Raw genomic sequence first — 25,879 nt, 5'->3', positions numbered from 1 at the left:
GTGCACTTATGCAAGAGGTGAAACAGAGAACCGTCTCCTCTGTGAACAACCTCCACTGAGCAGACACGGCCGTGTTCCAGGCCGAGGACTTCCTTGAAGACCGCAGGTGTGGGGAGCCCTCCCAGTCTGGTTCCTCAAATGTTTCTGATCATTTTCACATGAATGGGGGGGTTCTCTTTGGCGATAAAGGCAAATTTTGACTCACCAGATGTGAACCAGGCCTGACGTGAACCAGGCCTGACGTGAACCAGGCCTGACATACGGTTATTGTTGACTTAATACTAGTATACTTCCAGACAGTTGACACAGTTCAGAAGATCTGCACTTATAGTTGTGCTTGGTCAATTCAACACGCTATTTAAAGCACATGCTAAGCACCCCGACATTAACGACCAACAGATGTACACCCTCCCCCCACAACACACCTATTCTGTTTCCTTCCAATTAGCCTTCTAGTCGTGATATTACGCTACAATAAACAATCTCATGGAACCAAGAAGGACATTTCAAACTCAATTCCAACATACAGAAGTGAGCCCAACCATGTCCAGCATATTGTCCCAAACAAATCACACTTAAATGAGTCGACAAATGTAACATCTGAGACATGAGAATATTTATTCACCAGGCGTAAACATAAACAAAGAAGAAAAGGGCAATAGAGGGTCCAAAGGTCCTGTGGGAACACTGGGGGTCCTTAAGTGCTAAGAACAGGACGTTTAACGGGTGAATAATGCACACACATTACGGGATGAAGAGTGTGGCGCTCACACCGCCACAGCAGAGCGTCTGTCTTCAAGGATCCACACTCAGGTCTGCTCCGGTTCCCCTCCTGCTCTCAGCCTTGAAAGCAGTTGGTAAGGGGACCACCGCCACGGTGGTGGTGGCGGTGGTGGTGGATCAAGAGAAGAAGGGGCTAAAGGTTTGTCAGTTCTCCAGGAAGGCCACGTAGTCTGTCAGCCGGGCCAGCTGCTGCTCGTTGGGAACCAGCGATACGGGGGGAGGGTCTGAGGAGGAGAAGAGGAGGAGGATGAGAGCGAGAGAGAGAGAGAGAGAGAGAGCCAGAAGCTCTCTGACATAGCCGTCGTAGCTCCCGCTGATATGTGGGCTGGAAGGCAGGACTGAGCCGTGTGTGTGCTCATCTCGACTGCCTCCTTAACATGTGACACAAACCTGTTGTGTTGCATTAATGTGTTGTCATATTGTGATACATATACAGCATGTTTTATTGTGACACGGACACTGTGACATTGACGTGTCGCCCAGCAGAAAGATGTATTCTAGAGAGAGAGCGCCCCCTGTATTCATAACCAGGAGCCCTCGCTCCCCAGGCCGGCTCACAGAGACACAGTGAAGCTCCTCCACTCCCATCTATTGATGGTGTTGCCGTGGAGGACATGTGCGCGCCACATGCCCGGACATCAAGGGTCACTGATTACAGAGGTCTTCCCCTCTCATGTCTCTTGTCTCTCTCGCCACGCTACGAGGCAGATGGATGGGCGTTCCGCACACTGCACTGGTCAGCGGGTATGGGGGAGAGAGAGGGAGAGATGGATAGAGCTGAAGGGAGAGAGGGGATTCCAACCGATGAAAAAAAAGCACGGTACGAGCCCGGTGGGCGGGGGGTGACGACGGCAAATTGATGAGGGGGAAGAGGATGGGTTCAGATCCAAACCCCCCCCCCCCCCCCCGAAAAAAGAGGAAATAAAAAGTTTCCAGATGAAAACTTGGAAAAGCGAGTGAGTCACGAGTGAAAAAAAAACATTCCCAAGCTGGACATCCTGAGGTGGGCGTCAGCGAACGGAGCCAGACCAAGAGCGAGGTCCAATGCCGGGGTACATCTGGTGCAGAGAACAGGAGGGTATGGGGGAGAAGAGCAACAGTGCCACCTACCTGGCTTCTGGGGCATTACCATCCTGGTGTTGGGGTCGGCCTGCCAACCCTGGCTCACCACGCCTGCAAAGGAGCGGACACACGCAAAACACTTAATAGTAATACTAGTAATACTTAATAGTCATACTAATAAGAGGTAGAAAAGAGTCCAGAAAAGGTTCAGTCTTCAGATGTTGGCGTCTAGAAGCAACATTCCCTTCCCTGCTCCATCCTGGATTTTGTGTATTTAAAAAAATGGTAGTCAAATATTATCAAATATAAAAATATGTAACTTTGTGTGAAGTAGGGTTGCTCGATTATGGGAAAAAATCATAATCAGGATTATTTTGGTCAATATTGAAAAAAAAAAGAAAAAAGTTTAAACTCGATTATATTAGTTTGGTGATCGACGCTGAAATCAAAATCGCGATCAAAATTTGCTTAATCGCACAGCCCTAGTGACAAGTCAGTTACTGAACACGGCAGTCAAACAAACAGATACACTATGCGGTTGTGTAGAAATAACACCAAATCAATGCTACTCATGCAGTCGTAGCTGGACTGCATTTACTCATTCAGTCCAGGAGGTGGAGCGTGTTTTTAGTGACGCTGTTTAGTCCAGGAGGTGGAGCGTGTTTCAGACATACCCTTCACGGCTTCATCCACTGAGTATCCGACGAAGGCGGCGAAGTCCTGGGCTGCTATGGAGGTGTAGGCCTGGGCCACCAGGCCGTACGCCCGCTGACGCGTGCCCTCTGGGGGCACAAATACACTGCATGAGGCACATGACAAACACGCAACACATGCATAGGCTGCCTTCCAAACCACAAACGCATTATTTTAACTTGTAGTACATACTGTAGCTACCCTTACAAAGTACTACTGTTGCACACAGTATGCATACACTGGGGACGGACTACAGGTGACTGCAGTGATCAGCACACCTGTAGTGCCATCAACATTCGTGGGCTCCCCTGACGTATCCCTGAATTATTTGCGGCATGTGATAAATCCTTCTTGATAAAAGCTATAATAAAACCAGAAATGTATCAATTAAGATGTGTAATTAACATTTAATTTAAGTTTCTATAATTTCTATAATCTTTTTTGATAACTTTTTGAATCTACACTGTGTGAACCAGGCGGTGAATCATCTAGTATGAATCAGAGGTCTTGAGGGACCAATATGAAGGATTGTTGATGTTGATCGAACTAGCTATGAAAGGCAATCAGGGGATTGGCCGACTACACACATCAGTCAGTTTCCTAAACTGTCCCAACTGCTCACACCCTCCACTACACTAAGGTCCAGTCTTCACACAGCTTGTTCCAGAGCCAGCAGAGCTGTGGAGACGCACGCTATCTGCTCCCTTCTGCCAGCGGCCCCGTCATCTAAAAGGCCCTCCTGCTGTCACACCGCAGCGCCCACTGATAAACGCACCACAACCCACCGACGCGCCCAGACTGAGACCATCTAGACAACCACCACCACCCCTCGGCCTTCCCCGTTTCATAGCCTAGCAACTGCTTGTGTGTGTGTGTGTGTGTGTGTGTGTGTGTGTTGCAGAGGTAGCAGCAGTAACAATAACAAGTGTGTGCGATGAGGAAAGGCAGCTGTCTCAGAAGGCCAAAGAACCCCCCCCCCCGCCCCACTTTGGGCAACATGCCACCGCCAAACCCTGTTCCATGGAGGAGCGCTGAGTTGGGGGGGTTAGGCCATTTATGAAAGAGACCATACCACACACACTTCATGGTGAGTGATGACCAGCGGCAGCAGACGACTAGAGAGGTCGTCAAGGTGCTTTGGTTGGCCTTTATGTTTCCACTGAATGTGGATCTATAGGGTGTGCTGGGTTATCTGGAGGGAAGTGCGAACGCGGAGACACCGAGGTTGATGCCAACCTCGGTGTCTCCGCGTTCGCACTTCCCCATCTTTCCTTCTGTGCTACTAAAGGTGAGCGATTTATAAAATGACCTCATTACAGCAACAGCGGCTGTACTTAAGTGTGGCCCTCACAGCTGCTTTCATCAGGCTTGAATCAGCAGCTTTCCATCCAGACCAGACCGGGCGGGTCGCCTTAAGAGGCTGGGGGAGGGGAGGCTCTTTATGTCCACAGTCGTGTATTTATACCTCCCACGTCTTGACCCATCGGGGTGCTGTTCAAAGATGACTCATAATGGGGAGCATGGATAGACATGCCTGGCCCACCACCTCCACCACCCCCACCACCCCCCCCCACCTCAACGGGCCCCCCACCTCCTCCACCCCCACAGGCCCCAGATGGGAAGAAGCTGCTGAGCAAGGCGGTGTGCGCCGATTGGGGAGGGGTGTGGGCGCGGGGGTTGGTTTATGGTCGGGAACAGGACCCAGCCTGCCCTTCAGTGGAGGGCTATTTCAGGGCTATCTTTTTCTCACCATCTCGCTTTTAAAAATAGCCCCCATCCCACCCCCTCACTCTGCCCCACCAGCAAAGGCAAGAGCCAGGCTGGTTCTATTTGTTTTAAAACCCGTTTCTTGCCAAGAGCCAGATCAAAAGCTAACAGGGAGAACCTCTGATAAGAGAAAGAGATCAGAATCATTTCTAGACGATAACCTCTTTGCCATGTATATTTGATGGTATCAACGATCAGCTCAGTGTGAGCCAAAGGGATGACCAGGACACAGTTGCTACTTTACATTAGGTTTATTTTCAGCTCTCAGGTGGATTCTTATCCTAGTACACACATTTACTGCAAGCAATTATGTGGAAAACTATGAAACACAAAGCAGATGCATCAAACAACATGAGAGTGAAACTACCATCCATGTTAACTACATATTATGAAGATACAATGTAAACAAAACGTTGGACGAACACACACACAAAATCATGTTGAGGAATATCAGTATAACGGTGTTGCAGTAGTATAAAAGTATAAAAATTAGAAAACAGGAGTAAAACAATACGATTGCACTCACATTTGACCTAACATATCGGTTAACCAATGCCAAAAATAACAATCAACTGACTTTCCTTCACCATCTCCTATTGCAACTGGAGTCCCTGCCATAACATTGAGGTCAAGAAACCTGCAAAATCACATTCGTTATTCAAAAGTCCACCACTAAAAACGCCCTACTCCTCCTCCTCCTCGGCATCCTCAAACTCATCCTCGTCAGGGAGTCCGAAGTCCATCTTAGAGAGGACCGCCTCCGCGTGCTCCGTGGACAGGGTGAAGTGGTCCATCTTCTCAAACCCTGGCTCGGGCCTCTCCTCGCCCAGGGAGCCCTTGGCCGCGTCCTTGGTCCGCGATATGAGGCCCTTGGAGGCCAGGAGGAACTCGGCGGCGCCGCCCTGCTCCAGGGCCCTCACGGCGGTGTCCGTGAGCTCAGAGCTGGCCAGCAGCCGCTCGCCGTAGCGCTGCGCCAGGGCCCTCAGGGCCGCCACCTTCTGGTCCTGCTCCGCGCCGATCTGTTCCAGCATCAGGCCCTTGCGCTCCTCCAGCACGGCGTAGAGCAGGTCGAAGCGCTCGGCCAGGCCCTGCTTGGCCCGCTGGGAGTTGTCCTGCACGGCCCGGCAGGAGTCCTCCATCTGGTGGAGCAGGGCCTGCAGGCGCCCGTTGCTGGCGACCAGCGTGTCGATGGCATTGCTGAGCTCAGCCTTCTGGGTCTGGTAGACGCTGGACAGGGGCGACACCTCGCAGTCCTTGTGCTGGCCGAACACCTTGCACATGGAGCAGGTGGGCACCTGGCAGCTGATGCAGTAGATGTTGATCCGCTCGTCCTCGTGCTCCAGACACAGGGGCTCCTTGGACTCCTTGGGCTTAAGGGACGGCTCCGGGTTCCCGCTGCCGCCCGTGTTGCTGCCCTCCTGCTGCTGCTTGTAGATGTCGATGATGTTCTCCACCAGGAGGTTGCGCTGGAGGCCGTGCACGCCGTGGCGGTCCAGCACCACCTCGAAGCGGCAGGTGGGGCAGCGGAAGACGCCGCCAGAGAAGCGGTAGGGGTTGCGCGAGTCGTAGAGATCGCTGGCACAGCTACGGCACAGGTTGTGCTGGCAAGGCAGGATGACTACCGGCTTGGTGAACATTTCCAAGCAAATGGGGCAGCTAAGCTGCTTCTCAAGGCTCTCCATGGGGCTGGGGGGACGGACCACCGACCCGGTCCTCTGGACATCCATGACTGAAATGCTAAAAGGCTTCTTTCTTTCTTCGGTGGTTCTACGAATCTCTGTTCAGCAGCAAAAAGGTCTTGTCTCCTTGCCCTCCGGGAGAGAGTGGAAGGCGGTTAGAGATGAAGGCTGTGCTGCTAGTGTGTTGCGGTCACTCTCACCGTGCTTGCTTTGGGTTCTGGCTAGGAGCTAGCAGCTATCATGTCCTTTATAGTGACCCTGCAGAGGCAGTGACACCCGACACTCCCAGACCAGGGCACACATTCCTCCCGGCCGGCTGGCCAGGGATCTTTTCGGGGAAACCTGGCCCCTGCTGGTGTCACATGTTACAGCGCCGCGCCATGTCTGCTCACCCAGTGACGAAGCTCACTGGGTGAGCATAAGTCCAGACTCTGGAGAGATAAACAAGGCCCGTGTGACCAGTGTGTCCGTGATGCAGCGGGCCCCCAGGGAATGTTGACCGGTGGATAAACACGTCCACACACCCGTGACTTGCTCTTGCTGTTGTTGTTGAGTTTCCACACAGATATTTTGTAACGTAATAATCCGGCATCCTTGTCGAACCTACAAATTTCTTCATCTATTTATAGCTGTTGTTCAATATAACCTTCAATGTATTGCTTAGCCTGAAAACTCTGATATTGTTTTTATGTTTACATAATCAAATCAATATAAGTATTAAAATGCTTTGTTTGTTTTTTTAATAATTGTAAACACAATAAAAAAAATCACTTTTAAATTTAAGATCAGACATGTCTATTGATATGTGTACCCTATTGTGTGTAATTTGGGGATGTGGTTATTTAGAAAAACTTTTTGAAGATTTGGGGAAACTTTGATTGTACAGATAAAAACACCGACCTACACCGACATTTTGGGTCCAAGAGGCAAAAAGGTTCAGCATGCCAAATAAGGCATGTACACCATGTTTCTGAATTTGTTATGCATCAGGGTGGCTGGGGGCTGATTTAACTTTTAACTTTGACCGTGAATTACAGCGCCCCCTATGGGCAGAATGGTACCACATTTTCGGACGACCTGCTCCTACAAATATGGTGGAGAAAATTCAAAACTTCACACATTCCACCGCATAGATCTTGGCGCTGCAAAATATAATATATAATTCATTCAACAACAACAACAGTTATCCAGATACACTGTGAAAAGGGTGCCATGCACTTTGTGGTTGGCACATAACCCTAATGATATGAATTAAATGTTCTAGGGTTCTGATGTGATGTGGTCCTGATGGCATCATCGGCCTGTGACCTTCAGCTCTCACTGGAGTGTGTGAAGTGGCTGGGATGAGGATCAGCACCGCTAAATCTGAGGCCATGACTCTTAAGCCGGCCACACACCGGTGCTGAAGCGCCGCGGTGCGCACTGCGCAGTTTCCGCGCGTCAAGCGCCGCCCCTAGAACCAATAGGAAGCGTCGGGCTGCAGCACCGTTGTGGTTATGTTTTGAAAGCAGCAGATCGACAAACATAGTCGGTATAGGCTACCATTACGTTATACCAGTTGTTTTATGACTACATATATGGCCCTGATGCCCATGATCCTCTGTTTGTGCTTACAATGATTGTCACATAATGTCATAATGACATAATTACTTATGTCTGGGCACTTTGTTTACGGTATCGTCATTGCTCATTCATTTTGCATTGTGGAATTATTCATCTACTGTAACAACAATCAATGTACAGGACCTTGTATCAAGCCGGGATGTACAAAATAGCTTTAAAAAAACGCTGTGCAGTGCGGTGACACTAGGGAATAGGATAGTGGCGTGAAGGATAGCGGGGTGTCTCGCCGACGTGCGTCTAGCTGCTGCCGGTGTGGGCTAGTACGACGGAAATAATGGGAGCGTTCGTTTTGACGCGCCGCTTTGGCTGACTCCTCCGCTGACTCCTTTCTAAGCAGCGGCTCTAATCCGAGTTCCTCACTGATGGCTGAACTTCTCACCCTATCCCTAAGGGAGACGCCAGCCACCCTCCTGAGAAAAACTCATCTCGGCCGCTTGTACCCGTGATCTCATCCTTTCGGTCATCACCCATCCCTCATGACCATAGGTGAGGATAGGAACGAAGATCGACCGGTAGATCGAGAGCTTTGCCTTGCGGCTCAGCTCTCTTTTCGTCACAACGGTGCGGTAAAGCAAACGCAATACTGCCCCCGCTGCTCAGATTCTCCGGCCAATCTCACGCTCCATCGTACCCTCACTCGCGTGAGGGTACCTCAAGACCCCGAGGTACTTGAACTCCTTCACTTGGGCTTGATGCCACAGCCACTTTATTTAACTAAATTCTCAGTCATCTGGAGGGACCTGGATCTCATGCCAGGCTTTTATTTGTTGACATCAGCTCAGCTTTTAATACCTTTTAATACCATCCAGCTCCACGCTTTTAACTAACCGGCTTTTAGAACATTTTGATTTGAGTAAGAATCTTGTGGGGTGGATTCTTAACTTTTTAACATGCAGGACACAGTGAGAATAAACAGAACCTCATCAGACCCTGTCTGCTCATCCACTGGCTCCCCACAGGGCTGTGTGCTTTCATCTTTGCTTTTTATTCTTTATACCAACATGTGTCAGAGCCAGCATGAAAATAGATTGATTTTAAAATACACGGATGACTCGGTAGTAGCCAGCCTGCTTAGGGGTGGGGCGAGCAGCCATGGACTGGTCATAGATGACTTTCTCAGATGGTGTGATGACTCTTACCTTCAGTTAAATGTGTCCAAAACAAAGGATATGTTCATTGATTTTAGAAGGACGGCTCCCAGTCAGGAGGACCTCACAATAAAAGGTCAGACCATTGAAAGTAACCTCATAGAAATATCTTGGGACAGTAATCGATTCCACCCATTTTGAATTAAACTGTGAAGCTGTGTGTAAGAAGGGTCACCAGCACCTTCACTGTTTGAGGAAGCTTTCCTCTTTTAACATAGACAAAACCATGAGGTCTTAGTTTTACTGCGCTTTTAGCGAGTCAATCTCGTCTTTTTCTTTAGTATCGTGGTTTGGAAACATATCTTTTTCCAAACCACGATACCAAGTTGATTGGTGAGCCACAGCTGAACATGGGAGTCCTGTACACCAAAGAGTTCAGAGGTTAACTCAATCCGTTCAAAGTGATGACACCCATCCTTTACACAGGGCATTCAGCTGCTTCCTTCTGGACAGGCTCAGAGCTCCCAACAGCAGAACAAACCGCTACAGGAACAGTTTCGTCCTGCAGCCATTATCCATGTGAATAAAATGTTGCAGCGCCACTAGTGGTGCATCATTTTCTTGCACATTCTGATGTCCTGAGCACCTTTGTGATTTTTGTCGTCTGTTTTTTGTTGTGTGTTTTTGTATTGAGTATGCTGTTGTTTTTTTTACCGTCTAAGTGAACACCTTTTTCTTGACCTGCAAATCTAATTTTCCCACGGGTATAAATTAAGCGACCTTGACAGATACGATATTGTGGACCTGGACCAGCAGACGAGCACTGGGCGGAGACGTTCGTGCTGCCAGACTGCCGCCAGTGCTCCCCGCCGGAGCTGCCAGACCACCGCCGAAGCTTCGGCGGCGGTCTGGCAGCTCAGCTCTGGGAGTACAACCCCTTTCTCCTCCATGTTCAATCCGGACTTCAGAGAGTCAAAGCCAAAGTTCCTTTCCCCCAATTCTTCTCAACCATGGCCGAGATAACCCCCACTACGAGTCTTTACTTGTGGAAGTACCGTCAGACGCAGTCTTTATGATTCATAATACCATCCAAGGTACACATAGCTTTTGGCCGTGATATTATATAGATACCTATATATTATATTATTATTAATAATAATAATCGGCATAACGCAAACGGCAACAATCACTTCTCCTGCATGCTGTGGTTCACTCTGACAGCTCATTGGTCAATGGGCAGCAGCTCATTTGCATGAACGCTACAGACACCAGAAACAGCACATTCTGAAGGGACTGAAACAGAGGGGAATAGCGGTAGGCAAGATTTTTTTTCCTAAAAGCAATTTCCAGCAAACAGCTTCAAAAACATGTTTTCTGGAAATCATATACTATGTTTACTTGGTGGGAAAACACCATAATATATCCTCTTTAATATTACTATTCAAAGTTATTAATTGTTACAATAATTTAGCTTTGTTCAAGGGAACTTTGGTTCAAGTGAGTCAATGAAAGCATACAACTAAATTGTACTTTTTAATAGACAAAAACAATTATTCAACATTATTTTAAATTGACTGAACTCGAACTAATGTGAATGTATGACGTAAACATCAAACACTGCTGTAACAACGTACACTATTCTCTGATGAATAAAAGAGTGACCAGTGGTCTGCGCCAAAGGAGCAGGCCACCTGCTGGTCATAATGTGAAGTCAAACCAATACCCTAGTGCTGGACGATATGATATCAAAAGGGATAGATCTGGATATGATATTTTATATTGATAGATAATTATCATGATAATTATTAATAATAATAATAATAATAATAACAATGCTTAATTTACAGTTGTAAGAGTATTCTCCATAAGTAACCAGAAGGTTAATTATGGTTTGTAATATACTATTTATTTATTAGCAGAACTAATAGGTGATAAACATTCAACAGAACAGAACGTCTCTCAAACATTTTAGAGGAAGTATATTGAACATTGTATAATAAGATAATAAAGATGAATACAACTGCTGAGATCTGAGATCCGAGATTTGAAATTCCACGATTCTCGATACCCAATTCGATACCACGGTAAAAAACTAAAACAATAAATCTGATGTACTTCAACATACTCATTTCTTAAAGACATTTGAACATTATAGAAACAGTGGCACTGGCATGTAGCCTTCAATGACTAATTAAAAATAAATTGTTAAAAATAATAATAATAAAAAAATTCTAATAATCTGCACTGAAAGCAGGCAGTCATGCAGCTATTCTGCTTACGTTTACACTTGCGTGTATGGCGGGGTTTAAAACATAACTTCCAACCTAATATTAAGTAATATAACGCAGGTGGCAGGGCAGCCACAGGAGACGCCAACATTGTTTTCAACCGAAAATAAAATAAAATATTTGAAGTGAATAAGCGACTCTGTTTTTGATTTGTTTTTTTGGTTTTGAACGAATAGTTTTGGATGCATTAATCGGCTTTGAGTTGGTTTGTTACTTTGAAATTGCATACTCTCGCAACACACACACACACACACACACACACACACACACACACACACACACACACACACACACACACAATCTTCAATCAAAACAACATCAGGTAAGTGATGCTGCACGCAGTCATACCATGTGTGTTTAGAAGCACAACATTGAAAATGTTGTGCATCGCGCGGTGCAGTGTTCCAAACGCAAAGTACTTCCAGACACGACTGATTTTTAAATTCTGATTTTACCTCATTCTTCAAGCGTGGAAGGTTGAGGATACCACATTTATATTTGAAAAAAGGAATCAAATGACCAATCACAAGGAAGTGTTCAGCCCCGGTGTAGTTTGTGTGTATTGACAGTCAGTGGTTGATGTTGTACCTCTCAGGGACTCCATGACTGGAAGGATGTTTTCTGACCACTGGAAGGCAGCGATGGCCGTGTAGACGCCAGGGAAGTCTCGCTGCCAGATCCTCTGACCCACGGCCCACATAGCTGCTAGCTCAGGGTTGGCCTGTTTACAAGAGGAACAAGCTTAGGCTTACATTAAGGTAACATAGGTAACATCTCTGAGTAGGCAAAGCATGAAATTATATTGACCACACCATTTGGCCATTTCACTCCCACGATCACAAAACAAATCCCAAAGGATTAATCCAGATTCTTCCACCAGTTAGTCCAACTAGTATACAATAATATCTGGTTTTATTTTTACATAAAACATATAACATATCCCATTTGCAAGTGAGATGTAAAAAAGCAATTTTCAATTAGAAATAGTAAGTTTCCCATTGGAATTCAATGGGGGGGGGGGGGGATGAAAAAAGGATGAAAAAAAAAAGTTTCAATAGCCGTTTGGGCATTTTGGGATAGGTTATCAGGGTTGAATCGGCCTTACCGACTTAATGGCCTGCGGTATCCTCTTCCAGAGGTATCTGGCGTTGTTCCTAAGAGAAACCAACAGACATTGTTTCAAGCGCCTGCTAAAATGCTACGCTCCATGTAAACCATAACCATAATGTGTACTTACATGTCGTTATGCAGTAAATACAGGGACAGCAGCTGAGCGTACACTTGAGGTGTTGCTATGCCCCCCGGAGCCTGTTGACATATTGATGGAAAGATTATTTCATTCATCTCAATAGGAAAATGTAAGTGTTGTAGCAGCAATTCACATAAATGACAAAGAAGAACACGCATAACTTACAATAGCACAAAGAATGACCACAGAATTACAAAGTATTTATAAATTCAAAAACTACTATGTTAGATCAAAATAGAGTAATTATATAATTGACACTTCGGGGCAAGATATTTCCATCTATGTGCAAATTAAAAATAAACTGTCAAATGTGCATTGTCGCTCCGAGGAGGAATCTCCTCTACTGGCATGGAGGGGATCATTGTCGGGTCTATTGCTGTAGGAATGACCTCTAGTGACCTTACTGCAGCGAGCGGAGGAGCCTCTGACTGAAGACACTGTTCTCTAATGGCTGGTTCAGACTACACGATTCTCAGATATTCCTCCACGATTTAACATGTCACACTATGCGATCACAGAACCATGAAATCGGGCTTTGTCTCATCAGAAGACTGGTCACACTACAAACTTTGCATCAAAGATTCGAGGGTGCGATGCTCTAGAACCTTTACTTTGTATGATACACGCAGCAACAATGCAGCAACACAGTGTCAATAACAATGGATCCCGAGTTCCTAGCACCAGGCATTATGATGGCTGAAATCACCCGTCACATTCATCTTTGTAGCAGCTAGTCACTGCTGCTCAGCGTGGTGAAGTCTAGTTAGTAAACACTAACTCTAACACTAACTACACTGCCCACTAACCCGTGAGCTCCAGCTGTTCGCGGGATTCCCTCCATGTCAACAATGGATAGGTACCTCATTGCGATTCCCCAAAATTCTGGCATGCCAAACTTTTCGATGTGGGGTTTTCGAACGTCCCAGATGAAAAATAAAATTGCAGATCGCAAGCATGTCACATTACAAGACCTTGTCTCCTCGACGCACAATTCGGGGCAAAATTGGGCTGAAATCGTGTCGTCTGAACAGGCCATAATACGATCGGTAAGGGGTGTGTCCATCCAGGAGGGGCCAATTACTAGACGTCCTCCTCAGTGTGTAACAGTGAAGGGATTCAGCAATATTGGCCCCCAGTGCTGCTGCTCATAACAACATCTCAGCAGTTCAGGGTTATAGATATGAACCTGTACCTCTATATGAATTATGAATATTATCCAGTCTAAAACGTGGTCAAGGAGGAGATCTTAGCACCCAGGTCAGGGGAGTTAATTAAGATTATTAAGCATTGGATTCCTAAAAACTGAAACAAGAGGCTGTGTTGACCCCACATGGGTCTAAGGGGACAAGCTGACATACTTTAAGGTACCAGCTTAGCGTTGGACAGATTACTGTTACAACCCACACTGTCCTTATCGTATGATAATAACACAACTGTTACAACCCATAGTGTCCTTATCATATGATAATAACACACCTTACTGTTACAACCTGTCCTTACTGTAACACACCTTACTGTTACAACCTGTCCTTATTGTAACACACCTTACTGTTACAACCTGTCCTTATTGTAACACACCTTACTGTTACAACCTGTCCTTATTGTAACACACCTTACTGTTACAACCTGTCCTTATTGTAACACACCTTACTGTTACAACCTGTCCTTATTGTAACACACCTTACTGTTACAACCTGTCCTTATTGTAACACACCTTACTGTTACAACCTGTCCTTACTGTAACACACCTTACTGTTACAACCTGTCCTTACTGTAACACACCTTACTGTTACAACCTGTCCTTATTGTAACACACCTTACTGTTGAAGTTATCATCACATCAGGCTAACGTTAGCCGGTTGTATCGTAGCCATAGAGTCCACTGTGGCTAGGTATAGACCGTTTAAACGACTATTTTAACAAATGATGTGTTGAAACGCGGAAGTGAAGCTCACCTCCAGCTCCTGGGTTTCACACTGCTCCAATAGTTTATCGTAGTTTTCCTCCATAATCACCGCAGCAGGCATGATGACGCCTAGCTTAGCTTCGCTTCGCTTCGCTGTGTTGTGCTCCACTCTCTTCCTCGTTGGTGCAATATGAATGCACAGTCAGAACGTGTTTCTGTGGTGCTGCCCCCTACTGGCCACACCACGCGGTCAGAGCGTGTTTCTGTGGTGCTGCCCCCCATAGCTGCCCCCTACTGGCCACACCACGCGGTCAGAGCGTGTTTATGTGGTGCTGCCCCCTACTGACCACACCACGCGGTCAGAGCGTGTTTCTGTGGTGCTGCCCCCTACTGGCCACACCACGCGGTCAGAGCGTGTTTCTGCTGCCTTCCACTGGCCACTGATGTCAATATGTAGTCTGGTTGCTACTGCAAGGACATCGACTGTTCTTAAGTTTTCTTTATTCCGTTTGCCTGTTTTTGTGCAGTCAACTGCTCCTGCATACTTTCAGCTACAGAAACCATTCAACTATCAAAACGTCCAGCTCTTTAATGACATGATGGCTATCTCTGCGTTTTTCAACTCTTTTAACTTTTTTTTTAACTATTACGCTTATTCTGCTTTTTGGCCTAAAAAAAGCTTTTTTGCAGTCAGTTCAGCTGAACATTTTACTGTATTACAGTAACAAATACATACTTGCTTTGTTACCTTTTTGTATTTGTGCACTGATTTCATCATTACATCCCCTGAAAGACTTTCTCTAAAGATTTTCTTACCGTAGTGTTTTTCATTTTAATTATCAGTGCAATTACTGTGAGTTTTGCTAAAATAGGTAACATTTGTGTATTCTCAGAACTCTAACAATGTTACAGTATCAACAGTGCAGTATGACTCTGGGAAGCTGGGTTGTGAGTTTAGCCCATTGGAGCTCATTGGATAGACAAATATGTATTGTATTCTATTCTGATACCATTGTGTCAATGCAATATTTATATGATATATTCACAGTATTGTATTACAATATGGCAACAGTCTTTATACTATATGTACCCTACAATTGCAACCTATTCAACTCTAAAAAAGGAAACAATTTTGACACAATTTTATACATTAGAATGTGTAACATGGCCTCATGAAGCCAAAACATATGTAAACAGTATTTTGATGGAAGTGTTTTAAATTGATCACACCAGTGTTTAATTGATGCTCTCTAAGAGATATTCATATGATTATCGTTTTGGTGGAAAGAATAAGTTTTGAGAAGAGAGAACATGGTTTTGATTGCAATGTTTCATTTCAAGAGATTTGTGGAGTCTTGACAAAATGGTTAACTCTTTGAGAAGAATTGTGCTTGGAGTTTAGTAGTCTGGAGTCTTGTGTTTGATACATGAGCTTCAATGGAGAAAAACTGTAAAACACATGTTCCCTTTACCATGTAAGGCTGATTAGTTATCTAACTGTTAAAGACCTCAGACTACTATAGTTGACCTTATATAAAGCGAGGGTCAAAAGTGTGGCTGCCTCGTCTCTCTGTCCGCGGGACATTCAGTTGTGCACAGCCGCCCAGAACACAACTCAGAGGAGCTCCTGCTGTTTATCTTCTGCCCCGGGCTCTGCTTCAACTGAGAGCTTCAAGCACTGCTCCTCTCTACAGTTCTAGACCACTGTGTAGAATAATAGAAGAGGTTGGTACATGTGTTTGTACTGAGAGAGAGAGAGAGAGAGAGAGAGAGAGAGAGAGAGAGAGAGAGAGAGAGAGAGAGATAAAGGGGGGAGGGAAGGAGAGAGAGAGAGAGAGTGAGTGAAACAGAGAAAGAGAGAGAGAAAGAGAGAGAGATAGAGATGCGATGTAGAAATGCCTCCAACCTTTTCATGAAATGTTTTTTAAAACAAGAATAACCCATTTAAATTTGCCTTGAAGCTTAAGGTCCAAGTATTCAGGGTGACATTTACGGCTGGCAAGACACGACCTCAGGCAAATACAAAAATCTGAAAAAATAAGGTTGGTGGGAAGCCTATTTTTAACGTGTAAATATGAAGATGTTTTTAATTTATTGTCATTTACATGACACAGGAGAGCGCGGCTTTGATCCCTGTACATCCAGTCTAATGGCGGTGAATATGTAATAAGATATGTCTCTCTCCCCAGGAGCACAAGAGCCCCGAGTCTCTCTGTTCCCCTCGTCTGCCCAGCAGCTTACTGTAGCTTAAGTGAACCACCTCTCATTAATAATTCATCGGCCTGATTCATAATAAACATACATTTCTCTTGCAATGGGGGACAGAGGGAGATGGATAGATGGCTCCAGAGAGGTGATCTCCAGAGAGGTGTCCTCTTGGCCTCTGTAGCGCTGCGCACCACCATGTTTCCCCGCTCTGCTCCACGTAACGAAGCACGCCTTCGTGAGCGTGTCCTTCCGCCAGTTACCTTGAAATAAATGTCCTATATATTGATTTTACTGGTCTCCGGGGACTGGTTGCCGCCCTGACTATGCATTTGAGTGATTTGTCTTGTTGTTAGTCGTTCCTGATTCATAATGCCGCGAGAGGCAGTTGAAAAGAACGCAGTGCTCGGAATTGAAAAAAATGAAATAAATTGAAATCAAAACGAGATGACACAATAGGTAACACACATAAGGTAAGAAAGACGTAAAAGAGGATGGAAAGACCACACTATTTTCTAGGGAGACTTCAAGTGCCTCCTTCATTTACTTTCTTGACCAATACTTTGTTTGGTAAACAAGAGAACAAGATAATGTGCCTACTATATGCCAACTCCGAGTGGCTACTCGAGAGAGCATGGTTGTGTTCTGGAGCCAACTGTTAGAGACAGAGTGCGGCCTTCAAAGGATTCGCTTTGATCCATGTCCTCTCTCTCGCCGCTGGTCTTCATTAGCTGCGATTAGTTTGACACAGAGGGAGCTAACTGAGTTCTGCTCAGCCATGTCATGATGTATCATCGTGATTGAGTCTGGGATCTCTGTGATCGTCTCTTCTGTAGTTTGCTGCCTGGTATGTTGTTCATTTGTTTTCAAGTTCTGTCCAAAGGGACGAAATATTTATGAATGCAATGAATGCACCTGTTTTCTTTTTAGTAACTACATATATACATATATTTTGTATATATTCTACATATATGCATCTACATATACATATACTGTATACATATACATATATATGGAATATATTCTATATATATGTACATACAGTATATATATACATATATATGGAATATATTCTATATATGTACATACAGTATATACATATATATATATATATATATATAACGGTAAACTAAATTTGCATACGTGCGTACATAATTCTTGCCCTGTCATTTACACACACACACACACACACACACACACACACACACACACACCCCACACACACACACACACACATTCAAAGTCTCAAGACATATCTAACTATTGCACCTTCAAAAGGACGTCAGGGTGACAGTTGATGCTTTTTCCTCATTGGCTGCCGAAGTAATCATTGTGCTATTCTCTGTGTTTCATGAATATGCAGAGCAGTACACACACACACACACACACCCCGTGCATGTGTAGCAACTTCACGGAGCGCTGAGGTGAAATAATTTTGGTTAATGAAATAAAATAAGGAGTGAATTATAAAAATATTGTGCACGCTCTCCAAATGATCAAAGCATCTCTCCCCCACCCCCCACCCCCCCCCCTTGAGGCTAAGTTCTCACAGAACCTTCCAGAAATAACTCCTGACAAGCTGATTTAGGTGCACGCTCATAAACAGTTTATCCACGAACAACCTTCACATTGCCCCAGTAGAAAAGTTGCACTAAACAAGGTGTGCTGGAGCCTCCACCACGGAGAGCGCTGCAGCACGGCATCGCATACGTCCAGAGGCAAAGCAGACGCGTTTCAACACAGACGCATGTTGTTGCAGCATTTAAGTTGACATCTGTTCTCAGACTAATATACCACTCCACAGAAAACACAGGAGCAGATGGTGGCTTGGCAACTACTAGAGAAGGCTTTATATATACATACGTATGTATATATAAAGCCTTCTCTAGTAGTTGACTACTTAGTTCTAGTAGTCAAATTATGACCTGGCTATTATGACCAGTATACTGGTCACAATAGCCAGGTCATAATTTGCTGCTTACTATAGCTGGCTGATTTGCCACCTACTGGATCCTGGGATCCTGGGATCCTGCTGTAATATACTACATTCAAACAGGAAATGAGTTAGGGAATAATATTCATTGTGAGGTTTTATTAGGTAACTCTCTAATCAATCTACAAGGGTGAAAGGTGGAGGAAATGTGTGCTTATGAATTGATTTAACAATGACCAAATAAACAGACAATTGTCCAAATTGTTATTTTAACACCCGATTCGCAGACCCCATATTATTATGCAGGACACTAACTGCACAGGGAATGTAAGAGCTATTGTTGTAGAGGAAGTGTGGCAGTGATTTATCGGCCAGGCTCCTCTGTCGAGCATCACACTGAGAGTGTGTTCCTCCGCTCGTCCTGCCACCTCCAGCAACTCTAAGAGAATACCGAAAAGGAATTGTAGATCCTGCTTTCCATTCACCTAGCTGTGCCATTTAATTTAAAAGTTACATTTTTTTTTCATTTTTCATAAAGGCAACAGCTGGTGACAATATAGAGGTTCAACAGCTAATGAGATGTGTGATAGTTGTACAATATAACTCCTAGAACCGTATCATAATATAGTCATTTTTCCCAATAAATACCTATTCGGTATATCTCTACTAGGGACTATAAGTGGAGTGATACTAAATAAACACATTGTTATAAAATGATAATGGACCATATTTATTGTGTTCTCTTCGTATTAATCACCTTGCATGCCTAATCCTAACCCTGTCATAGATCAGAGCTCTATCTTGGCTTCATTTCAGAGGCTAGCTTGGGGGTTACTGTGACATACATTTCTTGCCACACAACAAACTCTGCACTATTCTTAGCAGACTCCTGCTGGGGCAGCAGGGAAGGGAGGCTACAGTGGTGTGTGTTTATCCATGTACCATTAATCCCAGCATGACATTCAAAACAAAAAGCCAACTAGCCCTCCATCATCCACCCGGCGCACGTTTGCCAAAGAGCGTCTATTTAGCAAGAGCCTAAAGCACACTTATGTGCCCGTTTGTTGGTTGCTCCAGAACAGAGTTTTCTAGCTGAATGATTAAATGTTAATGTCAACGGTCAGAGCCTTTTAAACATATTCAATGAGCGATCGCTGTGGCCATCTGCTCTGCAAGGTCCACCGAGATGCGTTCACATTTTTAGCCGCTACCCAGGGACAGGCTGTGCCAGCCAGGACCATGTGATCGCTGCCAGGATTATGCCCGGCAAAACACAGCGCAGCCCTCGCTAAACCTGAGGATCGCACTGATTCGGGGAGGGAGCAGATTTACTTCTGACCCATTTTTTTTGTCTTCTTTCTCATTCTGTGGACATTTGAACAGCAGCCTCTGCTCTACTTTGCATGGGTAACTTGGGGAACAACTCCAGTCTGTGAATATCTGAGTCCCCGCTGAATGATGATCTCTGATGGTGAATGCTGCAGAGTGCTGGATGGGCTGTTATCGTGTCAAAGATCATAGGGACTTGTTCATCAATTTATCATTAATTCATTTCTAGACTACCATTATAACTACTAATTTGAAAACTCTTCTCAAGGACATTTTTTCAACATTTGTCTACAGTTTGCATATATTATTTTCCTGACGTGATGTTCTGGATGTGTCAATCTGAAAACAATTCAAATGAATGATTCACAAACGAGCAGAGTAAATAGGTAGGCCCAAATGTGTGGACATTGGGGATCAAACCCAGAAATTCTTAGTTCTGACACTGATTCCAAAGTGTCCCCCATGCAGACTGAATTTAGAATGTGTCTCTGCTGAGGTCCTGCCCAGTGTACATCTGACCAGCTCTTCACCCTGAGAGCCTCTGAGTGCTCCCAGCTCCGGGCTCGTGGCGCAGACGGGCTGAATCTGTCCATAAGGCGTCCATCTCTCTGTGCATCAGCCTGCGCCCTGACTAATCCAAGGCAGTGGCATCAATAATTGAACAATCTCTTTCAGAGCTTCTTTCCCTTGAACCCAAGTCACCAGCCCGGGGTGCTGCCGTCGTTCTACCCTAGAGTCCCAGGTTTGACAGCACCCCTCTATGGGCCTTATTATTATCAGCAGTATGCATTAGGATGATGTTTATCATGCCCTCTGTTTGTTAGTCTAACAACAGTACTCCGTCTATAATTAATAATTCAAATGTATATTTCAAACAGCCCCAGGTTATGAGTGAGGTGCCATTTCCCTCTGTTCAGTGTGCATTTTAGATGACGTGTACGTTTAGGGACTGTTGGTCCACAAGCAGACTGAAAAGACTCTCTATTTGTTGATGATACAAATAAACATGTTGATCAAATGATGGATATGGAGTACAGAAAGAGGGATGGATGATTTCTGGGGATGGAAGGATACAGTGATGGATGAATGTATCGGCACCTTCCCCAACTGTAGTGCTTTTCAAAGTGTGTGTCGTTTTCAAGTGTGTCTGTTTTGTTTCAGCCTTGCGTTATGGTGAGTTATGATGGAGAGGATATCAAGAGACACAAACATCTCCATGAACGCATACACACATGCAGGCGCAGACACACACAAATTCTTCTATGATTAGATTCTACGTCATTGAGCATGTTGATATGTATAATCCCTCGTTAGAGACTTTAATGCCTCTCTTAGATTAGGAGATGGAAAAAACTCTCTTCCTTCAGACCGGCACACACAGACGCGAACACACACACCCAGCCCATCATCAACCCATTAATCCCTGTGTCTGGGTGTCATCTATAATAAAATGTCTTCAACAGATGTAATTAAGGCTCTGGTAATAGGGTTAGAATTACATTTAAATATAAAAATGTTTTTCAAGCATGGAAAAAGCTGTCTGAGTAGTAAGGATGTCTGCATGGCTCATGTTGTTGACGGAGATTAGAAACTAGGAACGGAATGCAATAATTGTCTCATATTCATTGGGGAATAAAGCATGCATGTTGTTCAATACACTAATAAGATGGTAAACGTGTTTGCGTGGGTTTACATCAGGAAGAAGGCATGTTTGTTATTGCACATATACACTGGAAATTGAAACAATTAATATATAACGCCAACTTAGTGTAACAGCTGGAAAAATATGGTTAAATTAATATCGTAGCTTTTTAAAACATTAAAATCATATATGTATTACATCTTAACAATTATGAAACTTATTCCAGAGTCATACATCTTCCTGGCAAGAGGATTATTATTTTTAACAGGAAGGATTCGTTTTGACTAAATTCAATTAAAAGAAAATATTCCCATTCTCATTAAACAAAATGGATTCCCTGTGATTCTCAAAAGCTGTTCTCTTTTATAATTTCACACATTGAGAAACACTGCCTGGATTCCAGAATTGGATTGATGATGATGATGATGATGATGATGATGATGATGATGAGGATGGCCTTGTTTCAAATCCACACCAGTAAGATATTGCACAGTCCGCGCCTGCTCTACCATTGTCATAGTCTGAGGAGTACATCAGAGAGACCTCCTGTCTTATTGTAGGTCTCACTCCGCATGTGGATTCAGTCTTTCTCCTTACATAACTCTCCTTCATTACAAAAAGTCTTAAATACAGCAGCACATCCATCCTATTTCTCAGTGGGATGCAAGCCGAGGTGTGCCGAGGTCCTGCTCTCGGGTGGGGGCTGATAATCCTTTCTTTCCAGATATGGCAACGTTGAGTCCTCCTTTTCCCTCCCAGGGAAACGGTGCAAGGGTCAAGGTGACTCTAATGTCGCTCTAATAAAAAAAATTTACATTTCTTTTTTTATGATATAATTTGTTTTATGTGAAACACAAATACTGGTTTAAGAAATATAAACATGTATTTCTACTCCCAAACACAAACACGCCGTGTATACACTGGGAGAATCGTGTACAAAGGCAGTATCCTAGTCATCAAATGCTACTCATTTCAGTGGCAGAATGTGAGGTGGAATCCAGTTCATCCATTTCAGCAGCACTGTCATACCGTCTCCTTCATCTCAGCATCCTCATCAACAGCCTCCATCTCCTCACCTCGGTCCTCTGTCTCTAGCTCTCTGCTGCTCCTATCCTCCTCCGGGGCCCTGCACTCATTCATAATTAATGGCCAACATATCAACGGTGAATCTAAATTTTATATATACATATAATATATTTACATACACTTGTTTCCCACTCGGATAAAACCCAGTAAGAGACAAACCGGAGAGCTGCAGGATGGCTCAGACCTCTAGCTGTGTGTGTGTGTGCGTATGTGTGTTTGTTTGTGTGTGTGTGTGTGTGTGTGGGGGGGGGGGGAACAGACTTGGCAGATTATATTGTAATATTAAATTCACAACACATTTTTTACCATAAACACACTACACTACACATATTATATGTTTTATAGCCTAAATAACTTGATACAATTTATAAATCTAGCATTTAACCTTATCACTTGACACTTGGCTACTCAACGCTGTCATAGAAAGGCATACCTACTTGCACTTTACAGGCCATTTCAGGCCTGGGGTGGAAAGGGAGGGGTGAGGGGAGGTGAGTGGGCGGGTTGGGATTCAATTAGTTGCAATCTGTAACCTCACCGCTAGATTCCACTTAATCCTACACACTGCACCTTTTTTAATCTTCATGGCCTTGGGTTATTATACTGGTGGGTAGACAATTTCCAACCATGGATAAACCTTCAAAAGATTAAAAGTATGTTTTGGTATGGAAGTATTGTCATTGTTTATACTAGCTGGGGGCAATGTTAAACTCTTCCAAAATGATCGCACCACTTGTTTGGTAAACGTCATGCGTGTGAGGAGCATCTATGTGGTTGGCTAGCATGGGTAAAGCGTTGTGTTGACCTTTTGTGATGCAAAAACTTATATAATGGTAAAAACTGTTTAGTACAAAGTGAACTGAAGCACTTTCATAAAAGCAGTGAAGTACTCCCTGGATTCTAGACTACAAGAGGGTACTAGAGGTAGACGTGGTGTTGGTTTGTGATGTTGGAAGTCCTGATTTGATGAAAGAAATGAGCTATTCAGTGTAAAGGAGGAGAGGCAAACCTACCAAATAACAGTGTGTGGTCCTCCAGAGGCCGGCCTACCCTCATCAAATGGATGAATATAAGGCTAGGTCAAGTAGGAGAAATATGAAGGGCTGCACAAAGGGTATTCAATCAAGCCATTCTTGGGATTTATTTAAATGGTTTCTAGACACAGCGCACAGCTGGAGTAGCATTACCTTGGGTTACATTGTCCGGTAGAGGAGCCTCTGCTCCCTGCAGTTTATTCGTGGTGGTACTTTACCAAATTAGCTTGAGGCCGTAAGGACAAGTACATCCGGTGGTGATTTGTGTGAAAACGTGGACTTGAAGCGAAGTATTCATTTCAAGAAAGGTTAAAAGAATGACAATATTCCAGATTTTCCAATAGAAAGAAGACACGAAAGTGTCTTTGCATTTCCTTCCTATTTATTCCACAGGTCTGCCTTAATCAAAATGAAATAGTGTCATAGTCATCATTTTAGGACATGGTTCCCTCAATCAATCCCATGAGCCAGGAATTACCAGGTGTTGTGTCATCCACGATCAGGACTGTGTCAGCTGATTTCCAGTTCTGTTGCTCAAACTGTCCAGGTGGCGGAATGCCTTTGAGCTGTACCGGATGATTTGGCATCAGGGCTGTCTGATTATTTCATCTGATACAATGGTGATGGTGCAGTCATTAAAAATGGCCTCGACCTGGCAGAGTGCTGTCTGCAGCCCCTCGTCATCTAGGACTTGTTGTCTCACTATGGTGTACCGCTCCTTTATGGTGCGTATGAGTCTCTCCCTTACACAGTTCTCACTCAGCTCCCACTAAATGTGTGCCATTTTCTGATCCCGTGCAGAAGCATGCCAGCGTTGACAGCAAAGACAGTCACAATATTTCAGGCAGCAGAGTTGGATTTGGAAAGCATTTGATTTCTCCCACTACCTTGTGAACTGATGCAAGTCGGCTCCTGGCCGCGAGCCGTGTTTTTGTTATATATATAAAGTTTTCCGAGGCAGAATGATATGAAGATCTCTGCGCCACGGGTGCTCTGTGCATGCTATGCGTGTGTGCAGTGACTGACACGTGCATACATGCAACCAATCAAGTGTGGATAGACAAGGATCATACCATTAATTAAGGGGCGGGGATGCGCGGTGCACTCATATACAATGTAAACAATCGGCTACAGCAATTTATTGATATTAGAAAATGTCATTTTTACTTTACTTTTTAAGATGTATTGAATAATTTAAGTGATATATAGGCCTACACATACGAACATAAGTCAAAACTGGCTACATTTGGCTGAATTATAAAAGGTATAAGTAATAAAGTTAATATGAAGAGCCGTTTGGGAGCCCAAAGAGCCGGCTCTTGTTGGTCAGCTGATCCTAATGATCCGGCTCCCTGAAAATAACCGAAATTCTCATCACTAGCATGTGGCTCAGAAGTAGTTTGGATAGATTGCTGTCTTTGGCAGAACGGCTGGATGTTTAGACTTCACTGGCATTTTACTCAGCCTTCCACCTTCCATCAAGATGTCATCGGCTGGAACCAGAGCCGAGGACTCCAGTTTGTGAATGGGACTCGATGAGCACTTAAGTCGCACACTCACTGACTTGCAACTTGACCTCAAAAGACTTGATACTCTACTTGGACACTGAACAATCTTTATTTTGTTTATTTCTTGGTGCATTAACATTAACTACACTGATTACACCTTATGCCTCTAGTGCACATGGTCACGGGTCACATGTTCACTACTTCATACACTTATCTTTTTACACCAGTCACAGGCCATGAATTAACCATTGTGTGTGGATGCACATTCCTTTGTTGGTGGTCGCACCATTCTCATAAATAATCCAGATGCAATAAAAGCAGATAACCATTTATTCCATATACACCCACAGTAACAATAACTGCAATGGAACTGTCCAACTCATTATTTGTTATCCAAAGCTTGGTTACCACAGCTGCTTTCCTGCTAGAGGACCCATGAACAGTGTAGCTGTCCTTTTCTCTGCCTGCATATATGGATAGATCACAGGAGAGTATTCAAAATTAGATTTTATGTTGGGTTAAATCGGTTTTGACTGTGTGTCATCGACGCAGTCTATGATTTAATCTATTTATCGTTTATTTAGTATGTTATACATGTATCCATTTACTGTATTCAAATTATACTAAGTTTGTAAGTTTATAAGTTTACTATTTACATTTTTCTATGTAAGTATAATAATGTAATTGGTTTCAGATTGGTACTCTGATTCAGCCCATTTGAAGATGCATTAAGTCAGAGGCGATATTGGTAAACGGAAGGTGGTATCAGTGCAACCCTATTACAACCATAAGAGCCTTGAGACTTGATTCTGCCTTGTGACCAAATACTTGAGTCTTGACTTGGACTCAAATTCAAAGACTTAAATGACTTTGAGTGCAAAACATGACATGTGAGCCTCTCTGGTGAGAACAGGATCCAGTTTGGGTGCTACTACTTTTCTTTACACTTTTTCTTTTCATGTTCAAAACATTGGCCTGAGAGGTTTGGAGTAGTAAGCTGTGGT

At 44.2% G+C, this 25,879-nt stretch overlaps 2 protein-coding genes across 2 annotated transcripts; both read right to left on the bottom strand.

Moving 5' to 3' along the window:
* Window positions 1-601: 601 nt before the first annotated feature.
* cops8 (COP9 signalosome subunit 8) lies at window positions 602-14,309 on the bottom strand. The gene is made up of 7 exons (XM_084487399.1): window positions 14,188-14,309; window positions 12,221-12,291; window positions 12,089-12,137; window positions 11,572-11,704; window positions 2,520-2,627; window positions 1,894-1,956; window positions 602-1,007 (listed from the first exon to the last, which is right to left on the bottom strand). Exons 1-7 carry the CDS (start codon window positions 14,257-14,259, stop codon window positions 928-930), a joined length of 576 nt encoding a protein of 191 aa, XP_084343525.1. The 5' UTR covers window positions 14,260-14,309; the 3' UTR covers window positions 602-927.
* trim63b (tripartite motif containing 63b) lies at window positions 4,523-6,251 on the bottom strand. The gene has a single exon (XM_084487398.1). The coding sequence runs from the start codon at window positions 6,030-6,032 to the stop codon at window positions 4,989-4,991; it is 1,044 nt and encodes a 347-aa protein (XP_084343524.1). The 5' UTR covers window positions 6,033-6,251; the 3' UTR covers window positions 4,523-4,988.
* Window positions 14,310-25,879: the final 11,570 nt, after the last annotated feature.

This window comes from Micromesistius poutassou (assembly GCF_964030765.1).
Source record: "Micromesistius poutassou genome assembly, chromosome: 23".
NCBI classification, from domain to species: Eukaryota; Metazoa; Chordata; class Actinopteri; order Gadiformes; family Gadidae; genus Micromesistius; species Micromesistius poutassou.
The sequence above is the reverse complement of the archived record's forward strand: the minus strand, read 5'-3'. Positions and strand labels throughout refer to the sequence as shown.

What these genes read in the sequence shown, in the direction of transcription:
- trim63b (XM_084487398.1), bottom strand. Translation starts at nt 6,032, where the DNA reads ATGGATGTCCAGAGGACCGGGTCGGTGGTCCGTCCCCCCAGCCCCATG.
- cops8 (XM_084487399.1), bottom strand. Translation starts at nt 14,259, where the DNA reads ATGCCTGCTGCGGTGATTATGGAGGAAAACTACGATAAACTATTGGAG. An exon ending in GTGAAACCCAGGAGCTGGAG is followed by an intron (nt 12,292 to 14,187) that starts GTGAGCTTCACT and finishes ATATGTCAACAG; the next exon opens with GCTCCGGGGGGCATAGCAAC. An exon ending in TATTTACTGCATAACGACAT is followed by an intron (nt 12,138 to 12,220) that starts GTAAGTACACAT and finishes GGTTTCTCTTAG; the next exon opens with GAACAACGCCAGATACCTCT.